This window comes from Dendrobium catenatum, unplaced genomic scaffold (assembly GCF_001605985.2).
Source record: "Dendrobium catenatum unplaced genomic scaffold, ASM160598v2 fragScaff_scaffold_1398, whole genome shotgun sequence".
Classification (NCBI taxonomy): Eukaryota; Viridiplantae; Streptophyta; class Magnoliopsida; order Asparagales; family Orchidaceae; genus Dendrobium; species Dendrobium catenatum.
Window position 1 is genome coordinate 1,177,181 of NW_021319860.1, and position 13,133 is coordinate 1,190,313.

The following is a 13,133-nucleotide window of genomic DNA, read 5'->3' on the forward strand; positions in this document are numbered from 1 at the left end:
TCAAGACAAATAGTATACCTGAATAACAACAATAGAAACTCCAGCCCACTTGCATATATCTATATTATCTTCAATAAAGGCTATGAGATTTTTTAGTTCTCCAGTGGAGTCTTTCGGAAGATCCTGTATATCATGATACTTATAAATGACATGATAAAAGCATGCTTGGGAACAGAACTTGCTATTTGGTTAAAAATGAAGAATTTCGACATAGGCATACCTTCTTCCACTCTTTGTTGAAAAAGAGATCGCCAACTAGAGCTGCTTCTAATAAAATCATCATTGTAATCAATGAAGCATACTGTGGGTTCATCATGTTAAGGAAATCAAGCAATTGAGAAAGCTAAGGGTTTAAAAAAGGAAAATAATAAGGAAATAGCGCAGGGTACACACATAAACAAGAAGGTGAAGCACAAATTTAACACGGGGTTCAGGTTAATGAAATCATGAGATCGGAGAAGCTAAAGGCTTAGAAAATAAAATGGTGAAATATAAAAATATGGAAGTGAAACTATGGAACTCATAAAAGCACCACCATAGCACACATATATGTGCTCTGATTAAATCAATAGCAAGTCTGCAGGATGATTGTCCACCTTACTAATCTATCAATTATCATCTTTCTTATTTATCTCAGTAATTCATCAATTATGCATTAATTGATATCATTTAGCACCTATAAACATGTACCTCTCCTTTAATTTGAATTAATTAAATAAAATTCTTTTCTCATGTCTTATCTCCATTTTTAATATGATATCACAGACAACTCTCCAAGTCTTTCTCGCTCAAATCAAGACCGTTGTCCGCCAACCTCATACCTAGTCAAAGGTTCATCGCCAGCAACTCGTTCCTACTCATTGCAGGATATTTCCTTCACGCCACAAGCTCCTCGCTCTTTCACCGCTCAGAGCTCGTGCGATCTCCCTTTATTTCCTCCATAACCAAAGATGTTCGTGACGTAGCTAAAGAGATCTGAGTGATCTTATCATGCACCCTATGTGATTGATCTACATCTATCTGCCTCTACTGGAACTTTTCAACACATATAATACGAGTTTGGGATCCACCTTAGCAATCCAGTTCCTGATCTACCTCAGCGACACCAAGGATATCTACTCACAATCCAACAACACATTTACCACAAACTCAATCTCATGCATTACCTTATGCAACTCCAAGTCAAGGCTTGCAAGTCTAAGCTTCACCTGACCTCTCACTTCCACAAAATCATACTAAAGCTCACTAAGTGAAACGATTCTAATTATTGATTGAGCATTGTTGCTTTGCACTCTACTTCAATTGAGCCATCTCACCGCCCGTCTGCACCTCACTAAGCTCACATGATTCACAATAGCAAGAGTCAAGAGCTTGCAAGAGTTCATCCCAGCTCATTGAAAGCCCTCCTAGCCGAACAAGTCTCAGCTCACCGAACTCACCTCAATGATAGCTCACATCATCAAAATCACCGAACTTACCTTGAGTTCAGCTTGCCCATTGCCTTCGGTCAAGTCTTGCCAACATGATGAATTATTCTCTCTTAATCATAATAAAGGTTAAACATGGAATGGCCTCCAACAAAAGCTTCTCATAAAATCAACCACTCATACAGCACAAAGTTAATAAGCTAAACTATCTCTAAGGGGCTCAATCATGCATGAAGTTCATAGGTGGAAAGGAAAATTATAATAATCTCCTAGGTGCAGCCATTTCTCTTATATTAATCGCTAAAAATGTATAGTTATAAATGCCTTTAATTCAAATATTGATAAGACTCAATTATGAATTGTAGACTCAGAAGCATCAGATCGTATGATCAAAGATATATATCTATTTCACATAATATATCATTCTCCCACCTGGGGAGAATGATGGGGACATCAGCAGCGATTTCGACACATGTACCTTCAGGAGATGCCGGAGATCGACGGCCACGATCATGTTTTGTATTTTCATCATTTTATGTAGTAGTTTATGTTTATTTTATGTTTTTCCGTTTTTACCCTTATGGGTATTTGATAGCTATTGTAGCCCAAGGGGCATTTTAGTACTTTACTTTCTTTGTCATTTTGAGGCCTATTTATATGGCCCATTTCTCATGTAAGAGTTAGTTTTGAATGAATGAAAATTTGCTCTCTTTGTTCTCTTTGTGAGTGCATGAAAAGATCTCTTAGTGAGTTCTTCCTCTGAGATCTCTTAGTGAGTTCTCTAGTTTTATTTTATTTTGCTTGTTCATCATCTCCCTCTCATTAGAAGCTCCACAAAAATCTCCTTCCCCTAACCCCACCGCCGGCCCTTCCTTGGATCTTGCCGCCGGCCACCACCACCATCCCGGCCAACCACCTCCCCGACGCTCCTTTCCCCCCATCCGGCCCACTCCCCTCCCTCATCCAATGTTGAATTTGAAATTTAGAATTCAAATTTTGAATTCTTTCCAAATTTGGAATTCCAAATTAGGAAAGTTTGCATGATTGAATCAAATTTCAATTTACTTTAATTTGGAGTTTTCAAATCCTTGTCCACATCATCCACCTAAATTTGGAAAACTCTTCTCCCTCTCTCCCCTTGGTTATGAATTTGAAATTCAAATTCCAAGAGGTATTGCAACTAATCTTATTGTTAGTCTAGGGATATTTGTGGAAAACCATTCATGTACGCAACGTTAGATTGACTTGATTGTTATATGATCTTAACTCTTACCCGTGTGATTCAACCGTAAGCTCGTTTTTCCGTTCTTAATGTTTTATCTCGTCGTTCAAATTATTATAAAGATATAATTATGTGTTCTATCTAAAATTAAGCGTGCAAGCTTTCATTATGAAACCCATCATCGCATGTACGTTCCACATCATAAATTGTAATATTAATTTTTTCTACTCACTATAAATTCTAAGATGCGGCACAGGGAGAATGATTAGCAATGCTGAGGATTACCTTGATGAACTCTATAGAATATTAAGGTACCTAAAAAAGAACTCCTTGGAAAGGTCTATTTTTTACTAAAGAAATGTATGAGATTATAAATTTTTTTACTGAAGTTGATGGATAGGTCTAAAACTGATCGAAAATCAACCTCTAGTTATTGTTCATTCCTATGGAAAAAATCTTGCCACCTCGAGAAGTTAAAAACAAGTGGTGGCTATTGGAAGCAGCACTGAAGCAAATTTAGGGCCATGGCTCATTGAATTTATAAAGGAATGTGGCTGAGAAGGTTTGTTAAAAGGCCCAAATATCCACATTAAGGATCCAATGATTATGATATGAGACAACCAAGCTACAAGTAGCATTGTCAAAGATCTAGTCCATCATGATGCATGTAAAATTGATAAACATTTTATAAGAAAATTGATCAAGGGATCATTCAAATGCAGTACAATCTGATAAGACTTCAAATGGCATATATCCTGACCAAAGCCTTTAATCAATCACAATTCTAAAACCTAACTTCCAAGTTAAGAATGATCAACAACACATATTTCCAACTCTAGGGCTAGCGTTGAAAGTCTATAAAAGCAAAATCATGGCCCACATCAAATTCTCATCAAGCAATCTCTGTGTGCGGATTAAATCAACCGCTAAATGATTCTCCACCTAAACATTCCTCAATTCTCATATTCCTCATTTATATCCCAATAATTCTACGTTAAATTTATATTAATTATTTCTTATTTTATGGATTACTAATTGATATTATTTAGTACCTATAAATATATTGCTCTCCTACTATTTGAGTTAATTGAATAAAATTTTTTCCTTCATATGTCTTATCACAAATTTTAATAGAATACTAGTCTAACAGAGATACAAACCAGATAGTCAGGCCATAAAGTGCAAAAAATCAATAAAATGCCAATACCCAACATAAAATGTGGTTACTATGGCTTATGCAATCACGAGTGAGATTTTTTTTCCTTTCTACACAGTTGATTGTTTGATATGTAAGCCAGATTTATACTGAATGTTAACAATTTAAATGCAATTCACTAGGATTGTCGATATTGTTGCTACTAAAAACAAGGCATAAAACAACTGAGAATGGTAGCGTGAACAAAGAAAACCTTGGAACTTATAGAAGCCTGAAAGTAGAAAGGTTAAAACAAAAAAGAGAAAACCCAAAATACAGACCTCAAAGCCAAAGCACGATAAAAATGAAAAATATATATATATATGTCAAAATTTCCTGATATAAATTGTATTAGGATAGACTTGCACATTATAGGATTTGCTTTGAGATTAATAAAGTATATAAATAATTTTATTACACTAATCTCAAAACAAATCAAACAATTTTCAAACCAATTCTGATACAATTTATATCATGATATGCTGCACAGTTTTCCCTTTCAAAAAGAATGATCCCTATAAAAAGAAGATCAGAAGTAATAGTAATTGCTGGCATATTCTCCCATGTCGTCTCCCATACTTCCCCTATTCATTCTTACAGCTACCTCAAACCACACTCAATTACTTCCCTCTCCACTTATTACCACCCGAGCATTCTAATAATCATCACGCCACCTAGCCCACTTGCAGCATGTCTAAGAAGATGAACTGAAAAAGGAATTTGATATTAAATGTGGGCTTGTGTTTTCCAACAACTTTGACGTGAAAAGAGTCATTACATATATGTTGAAGACTCTCACAATGCAAAGGGGAGCAACCCTCTTGCAGCTTCTCTATGAAAATGAAAAGACAAAGGAATTTGATATAAGAATGTGGGCTTGTGTTTCCAACTGCTTTGATGTGAACAAAATCATTGCAGAAATGATGAATCTCTTAAAATGAATAGACGTGATTTAGAGTCATTTGATGCATTTCAAAGGAACTTAAGTTCAAGGTGATGTCCAAAAATATTTTACTTGTGTACTTGATGACATTTGGGAGCTGGAAGAAGAAGAGTGGCACAAGAATGTGCTCACCTCTCCACATCATTATTGTCATCACCTAATGTGCGAAGGTATAAACCAGCACTCTTAAAAAATCCCTAAAATCCCTAACACTTGACAAGTTTTGCACAACAAATAAAACATTTTGTGTTTTTCTTATTGTAGTTAGGTAACTAATAAGGGATGTTTACGACACACCGGATAAATCATATGTCTATTTTCCTAGCATGGCGGGTAAATTCAAATTTAAGTATCCATGGGCGTTTCTTTGATGCAGCGGAGAAATATGACAAATTTCAAAATAAGTACATGAAGATTCATGACCGTTTTTATTGGCAAAGTGGGATAGAAGACCCCCAACTATAGTATCTCTGACACCAACCATGCACGTTTTTCTTGGCATGGTGTGCAAGCCCAAACTATCGAAGATGCCCCTCATTTGGGGAAGACGACGGGAGGTTGTTTCTTCTATCTATAAATAAGAGCTCATCCTAGTTCATTTTTATTTCAAATTCAACTCACCAAGTATTTTCTTTAAGGATTCCAAGTGTTCAAGTGCATTCTTAGTAGTGACTGGGGGTTCTATGCTCATAAGGGTGTTTTTAAGCTCGTTATAGGACCTCTGTAAGTTATTGCAAATTTTATATTATTCTCATTTTTTGTAATTTTATTATCTTTTTATTATTTTTGTGATTTAAGATTTGACTTAACATCTTTTTTATTTTCAATTTATGTTCATGATTCCTTTTATTTTTGTCCAATTTTAGGTTTCCAAGTGTTTATGTAGTGACAGGGAGTCTCCTATTAGTGTAAATTGACGCACAACATTCTCTATCGAATCAACAATACACGCACAAGCAAATAGATTATGAGTAATTATAAATTAAAATGTAAAGTCATGAGCATGCTCCAATGACAATACCATTCTTGTGAACAACTATTGTGTCAGATACTCGCACATCTCAAACAGCTATATTCACTTGAATGATTTTCAAATAAGCAAAGAAACCCAATCTGTCACAAGTAATCGATGTACGAGTGTCCTAAGTGGCACATAAATTAAATACTAAAAAGAAAGTTTGTGCATGTCACATAAACAAGAAGTACGTCCAATGAACATGCAGTGTGTCTCATGAATAAATAATGCATCCTATAGATGAAACTTTTCTAAATGAATAAAGTTGTGCCCTATAATGGTCACAAGCCAGAAGCCACAAGCCCCTTTTGGCAAAATGTGCAAAACGCATCAAATCACCATAAGCAATCTTATACATGTGTTCATTAAATGTATTAAAAATGTGTTAGGGTACTGATGAACGTGAAAATGCATTATGTAAGTGCACAAAAGATTGTGCAAGTATGGAGGGCATCACATAAGTGTATCAAGAAAAGTCAAAGTGTATCGGGTAACAGTGCTAAGAAATATATAAGTGCATTGTACAAATGCATCATGAAACATGCAAGTACACCTTGCAAATACATCAAAAGACATGTGTGACATATCAAACCATAAAAATCAATATATCCTTATGTGCTCCAACGAAATGCATCAAATTCTTAAATTTGAGATCCGAGAACACTTCACTTCACGGAATAAAATAAAAGTGAACTTAAAATTGACCAAGCATTGAAAAGCTTGCAATCATCCTAGAAATGATCGTGCAATCACTAAAAAAATTTAGAAGCTCTATTTTAAAAATTAAAATTTTCATTGCAGGATGCTCTCAAGCAACTCACTCTGCCTATAGGGAAGAATCATAAGTCTTGCATTTTAATTTCAATCCTTCTTACAAGGACTGGAGTTGACAAAGACTTGAATCTCATGAAAAATATACAAGAAATAAATTTCAATTAGCTCACCATGGAAGGAAAATTTTAGATCTTATTTTAATGAATGAATAAACGGTTGCTAAATCCACAAAAATATTTTGTTTCATGTTCACATTTCAATGCCATTTGGAAAAAAAAATTACAAAATGCAAACTCTAGAGTTCACCACTCGTATGATAACTCACAAAGTTAATGCTTAAACTAGATCCTTTGTCAATGAACTGATTATGTTGATAAGCCCAATGAAGGCCACATTGACAAAACATTTCAATTGAAGGGACTTCATGAAAAGTATATCAGAGGCATGGCCGTCGATCTACGGCCACGATCGAGTCTATGTATTTTTGAGTCATTTCATGTATTGTTTTTCTTTATTATGTTATGTAGATTTTATTATTTATGTGTTTTTTGCTTTCCCGTTATACCCTTTAATTAAGGGAGGTCGTATATAAGCCCTAGGGGCATTGTCGTCCTTTCATTTTTTTTGAGTCTTTGTACGAGGCTATTTATAGTCATATTGTTCTTCTTTTCAAGTTAATGAATAATTGAAAGAAAAGTTTTCACAAATCTTTTGAGTTCTCTTGAGAGCCTGAGGAATCGGAGAGAGATCCCTAGGAGAGGGAAGAATTGCGCATCACCCACCAACCTAGATGAGTCGGGTTCGTGGTTCTACTTTCTATCTCTTCCCCTTCCTCCTCCCACCACCACCGCCGACACTACTTTCCCTTTCCCCAAATCCTTAACCACCTAAACCCCAACTCGCCACCCCATGGCCCATCCTCGTCCAATCCCCACCGCCGGCCTCCCCTTAGCCCCTCCCTCCATCCCCACTTGCCATCAAATCTTTCCTAAATTAGATTTCATAAATTTGGTAACACTTTTATTGATTAAATTCAAAACAATTTGAATTTAAAATAGTTACCTAATTTATAAGTCTTATTTTAGGAAACCTACTCAATCAACACCTATTTAAATTTTAAATTAAGAGAGGATGTAATATTTCTTTCCAAACTTGATTTAATAATTTAAGTAAGCATTAATTATTAAATTAAATCCCTCCCTCCCTCTATAAGCTGCTGGCCCCTTAGGAGTTTGAATTGGATTTGTTTCCTAAAGTCCACCTCCTCTCTTGGAAACAATTCAAACTCCCTCCCTTTTCTCTTGGCCGAAATCTCCAAGGCCCACCACAATTTCTGTCCACAAAATTCAGCCCCCTCAAGTTGGAAATAATTCCAAAATCTGGCCAATACCTATCCGCCTCCTCCCTAGCAACTTTGCTAGGTCTACCTTCACCAAATTCGTCCTAAACTCCACCCGGTTTGTGCTTGGCTACTGTCCAAGTCTGCTGCTAGAATTTCCTGCACCTGTCCTTGGTCTTTCCATCAACTCGAAGGTTCACAAACTGCTGTCCAAGAGGGACAGCTTGCTGTCCATCAGTTCCTGTCGGCTCCTTTCATTGTAGCACCATCGGAGAAGCTTCTATTTGTCGTCCAGCACTTCACAGAGTCAAAAACAACGACTTCTCGCATGGATGGCTGACCCGGAACGAGATTACGGCATTGTATACGATGAACAAGGCTTCATTCACATCCTCCACTCAACCTTCTTCGACATCAACCCGAGGATCGACAACACCGTCGAAGAGTACGTGGAGCGCATTCTGGACACCCTTGTTGAGCCTATTGAAGAACAACTCGGCACCGTTCAGTGGAGGATCACTTCTCAACCGTGACAAGGGTTTGCCAATCTTCCTTTTTGCATATTTCCATTGTCTAACTTGCTCTTGTGACTTGATAGATTCATGAAGATCTTATTCACCGAACTCCGCTGAGCTTAGTAAACGTAGGGATTGAGTGCACTTCATTTATTTCTAATCTTATTGTTAGATTAGGGATTTTTGGTTGAAAGCTATTACATTTGTATGTCGTTGAACCTCTTGTTATTTTGATAATTCAAGTGCTTATTGTGCAACTTAGCCTAAACGGAAGTGATCGCTCTTACTTTTTATTTTGTCGTTTTTTATTTGCTAATAGTTCTAAATATTATTATTCTAATCAATAAGTTGTGCAAACTCTTATCAAATTACTTTAAGCATTGTAGTCTTACATTACTTCACTGTTAAAATACCCCCAAATTTTGAAGTTATCATTTGGGATATGAACTATAATGAAATTCAAAATCCCAACACTTGCTTAAGTCTGAAAATTTTCAAATGAAATCTATCTATTATAACTTATAATAAAATCCATCTAACCTCCACAATTGTTTGTTAAAGGTGATAAATTTGAGGTTAATTATTAGGTTTGAAATATAATAAAATTAAAAAAACTAACATTTATCTAAATTATTCAAATATAATCTAACCCTTATAACTTAAAGCAAAATCTATCAACCCTTCAAAACTATTTGTCAATAGTGATACATTTGAGAATAATCTTTAGCTCACAAATGGCCAATAACTTGAAGAATATATAGCTACGATTCATTCTCAAATGATCTCTTCTTAGCAAAGTTTGTCCTCTAACTAATGACTTTGCCACTAAATAGCATAGCAGGTAAACGATTATGACCAGACCCTTTGGGTGATTTTGTAGCAAAATGACACTATTGAATTACGACCATGGCTAGAGCCTGCAAATTCTCCAATGGATACAAATTCTTTAGTAATGAATCATAAATTGCACTTGATATAGTATGGCACTTTGTTAGCTAAAGTTGATTTGAATTTATCCCCTTAGACAAATATCCACCCTAGGTCTACAATGTTCTCTTAGACAAATCAATACATGGTTATTGACAAAGATCTTTCGGTTAGATTGAATCGACTATCTCCTCTGACAAAATATATTATAGATTGTGACAACCCGAGATGACCGAACCATGAGATCTTATGAGGATTGTCATTATTCCCCCCAACATCCCCTATATGTTCATGTTGGTAAATTATTGTCCTAAATCAATTTGTTGCTATCATAAGCTAACCACTTAGCTTCTAACAACTAACCTTAATCGAAAGTTCTTTCCATTCACCAGGATAGGTAATTGTCCATACAAGCTTGTGTCAATGAGAAACCTATAACCACATGATAAAATTCTCATGAACATGTGGACAAAATCTCTGTGAATTGCCTTATATCTTCTATCTAACATGCTTTCTGCAAAATTCAAGTTGGAACCACCAAAATTCTTGCAGCAAATTCGGGGCACGAATTTTTGGAGCCCACATCTATTAATTGATAGATAAAGTATTTTTGAAAACCTTTGCGAAAGCAAGATTCGGAATACAAGGGGTCAAAGGATTAGTGTATTTGATCATTTTTTAATGTATATAAATGATAAACACGCACATGAATAATTGAGAATATGAATATAGTAATTGTTACTTTGCACGTGTTTTATTGTAAACTCAACAGTTTATAATAATTAATAACCATTGAAGTGTTTATACATAAAAAAACCTTTGCATGCAAATAGGGACTTTATTGGTATGCCAATTATAATTATTATAATATAATATTATAATGTTTATTCTCACTTTCATTGGTACTATTGCTGCCCTATTTTGATCGTACTGTACGCCTTATTTCTAGCTACATATGATTTAATAAAAAGAAATTATATATGGAATTCACCTGACAAACTCATTCATTGCTAATTCTTCATTTAACAGATCATACAAGATTATTTGGTTGTTCATCATCATAGAAATAAATTTTCAGCAATAATTATTCATTGTGATCAGTTTTTATTCCTTCAATAATAGTTCTTTATTTAGAAAAATTGATTCCGGATAAGTTTTGTTAATTTAGTTGAATCCTTTTATGTTTTAATTTTTCCTTGATAAAAGACTCTTAAAAATTCTATTGATTCGATAAAATTTTATAATAAATTTTATGATTATAGATTTTTTCTCGCAAATATTTATGTATGAATCATTTTCTTTTGATAAAGCTATTTTGCTTGATTTTAGCTCTTAGGATTCATCTTCATCATCTCCTGCGTTGCTGATGTTTACTTTTTTTTATCCCTTGAGGTGAAACAAAGTCAACCCAAGAGCAAATGCGATTAACCAGAAATTAACTACAAAAGATATCAACCATCACAAAAAAGAATACCAAAATTTATATTGTTCAGCCGAAGCGTGCTCATACCACAACAGCAAAGAGAGGTGGTGGTTTCAACTATATCAAATAAAACATAAAATTTTGCTCAGAAAATTACTGCCTCACTTTCTTTAATTCCTCAGAGTCATCCCTAGTACTAAAAACAAACTCAAATAAATGTTTACTTCTTTAAAGCCCATCCAAAAAGATGAGAACTCCTTTGGGATGTATATAAAAAAAATGAAACCAGAATTGTTAGCAACAAACAAGTTTGAACAAATTTTGCAAACTCAAACTTATCTAGACTTCTCCAAGAAATATTTTGAAAACAAAAACAAAAAATGAATATACAAACTTAATAATCCCCCCTTAGAGAATAATTTAGTAATGTACAATCACAAATGGATCAACTTTATGCAATACCATAAAGAGCACCTTAAGCCTTAAAATCTCAAAGGGTCAACACCATGCAACCTCAATAAAATCTAACTACACTTGAACCTAACACCCGCAAGAGATCTTTGAAGTATAATTATTATACATCAAGATAGATCCAATGAAATTGAGCATACACCTACCACTAAATTTTTGTATCCTCAAAATGGTAGTCTACTTGATCTAAATGTTGCAATGATATAATCTAATACTGAGATAGATTGTGATACATAAGGTAATCTTCTTGATCATCTTCAAAAAATTTCATCTCAACATGTCTCATTTTTTTAGTTATGGTTGAAGTGGAGGAATGCATCGGATCTGTTGTGTGATAGAAAAATAAAAATTCTATAAGATGGTGGTGAGACCAGCAATTCTTTATGGCACTGAATGTTGGTTATTAAAAGAGTAGCATAAAGTTAAGTGTTGCAGAGATGAGGATGCTCAGGTGGATGAGTGGCTTCACTTTTAGAGACAGAATGCAAAACGAGTATATACGTGAAAAGGTCGGAGTACCTCCAGTGGTAGATAAGATTAAAGATAGTCATCTTAGATGGCTTGCACACACAAAACGTCGATCTTCTGATGACCTTTTAGGATAGTAGATATATTGAATTTGACATATGTTAAGAAAGGTGAATGTAGACCTAAAAAGACTTGGCTACAAAATATTGAAAAGACTTTTTTATTATATTTAAATAAGAATTAAACTCGTAAAATGACACAATGGAGAAAAAAGAATCATGTAGCTGATCCCAAGTAGTGGGATAAAGGTTTGATGTTGTTGTTGTTGCATGTCTCATTCGTCATGATATCCTTTCTGTAGACAATAAGCTAAATATTTTCAATTTATTCAAATCATATTACACCACTAAAGCTGATGAGCATGAAGCATCAACATTCAAAGTTGCACCTCACAACATACGGAGTCCATCAACATTATTAGCCTTTAAGACAATGAATACAACCTTGCTAAAAAACTTAAGCATCTCTATAGAATAGACATATTGCAACATTGAGAGCACTCAAAGATATCATACTCTTTCTCAAATCAAGTGCATGCCTCATTCAAACCAATCTCCTAGTCACTCCATCAAGTGACCTCAACTTCACGATGCCAACACCAGCAAAATTGCACACCTCTTTGCTTTCTATATAGACAACCACTATATGGATCATAACCGAAAGAAATATCTTTATTAAAAAATCTGCAATATGGACAAATTAATTTAAGAATCCAATGCTCTTTGCTTATATCTCTATCAATCATCAAACGACCATCACTCATGTCCTAAACAAAATAATTTACAACTCCACTTGCATCTGCTAACCTATCCTCACTTGCGATCGTATCCACACCACCTTCCTCCTTGTTCAAAGCACCAACATACCCTTAATAGGCCCTTTTTTCTCATAATAGAAATAACATCTTTGAACCTACCATGAGACTTGCACCTACCATGGTTAGAAATAAACACTATCTCAAAAGATTTCCTTCAATAAAAAAACCACTTAAATGGCTTTTTATTCCTACACGGCTACACCTTCAAGCTTAGCATTCAAATTTTGAAAAAGAAATTAATTATTAGCATCTACTAAGTTGATTGTTTTCTCCCTAAATAATACAGTGTCATGAAAATGCTTATAAGAGGAAAGTAAAAAAGTATGACAACAATAAAGCTTGATCTCATAATCAATAATTACATCAATATTCCTCAAATTTTTATTCATGCAATAAATCCAATTAAATATGATTTAATAGGCACACTTTCTTGCATGGGATGTAAGTAAAATCTTCGGTTTTAAAAAAAAATTGTTAGAGAAGAGTTTTGTCATTTATGAGGACTCATATTTTTTTGCTTGAGCCAAATTTTTTTTA

At 34.5% G+C, this 13,133-nt stretch overlaps 1 protein-coding gene across 2 annotated transcripts in view; it reads right to left on the reverse strand.

Moving 5' to 3' along the window:
- The window catches only part of LOC110097355 (tetraspanin-18), a 28,492-nt gene that overhangs the window by 12,789 nt on the left and 2,570 nt on the right, over positions 1–13,133 (reverse strand). For both annotated transcript variants that reach the window (XM_028699855.1, XM_020823684.2), the window contains exons 3-4: positions 221–301; positions 19–123 (exon numbers count right to left, since the gene is read on the reverse strand). In XM_028699855.1, coding sequence (XP_028555688.1) covers positions 19–123; positions 221–301 — 186 coding nt within the window. The remainder of the gene's footprint in view (positions 1–18; positions 124–220; positions 302–13,133) is intronic.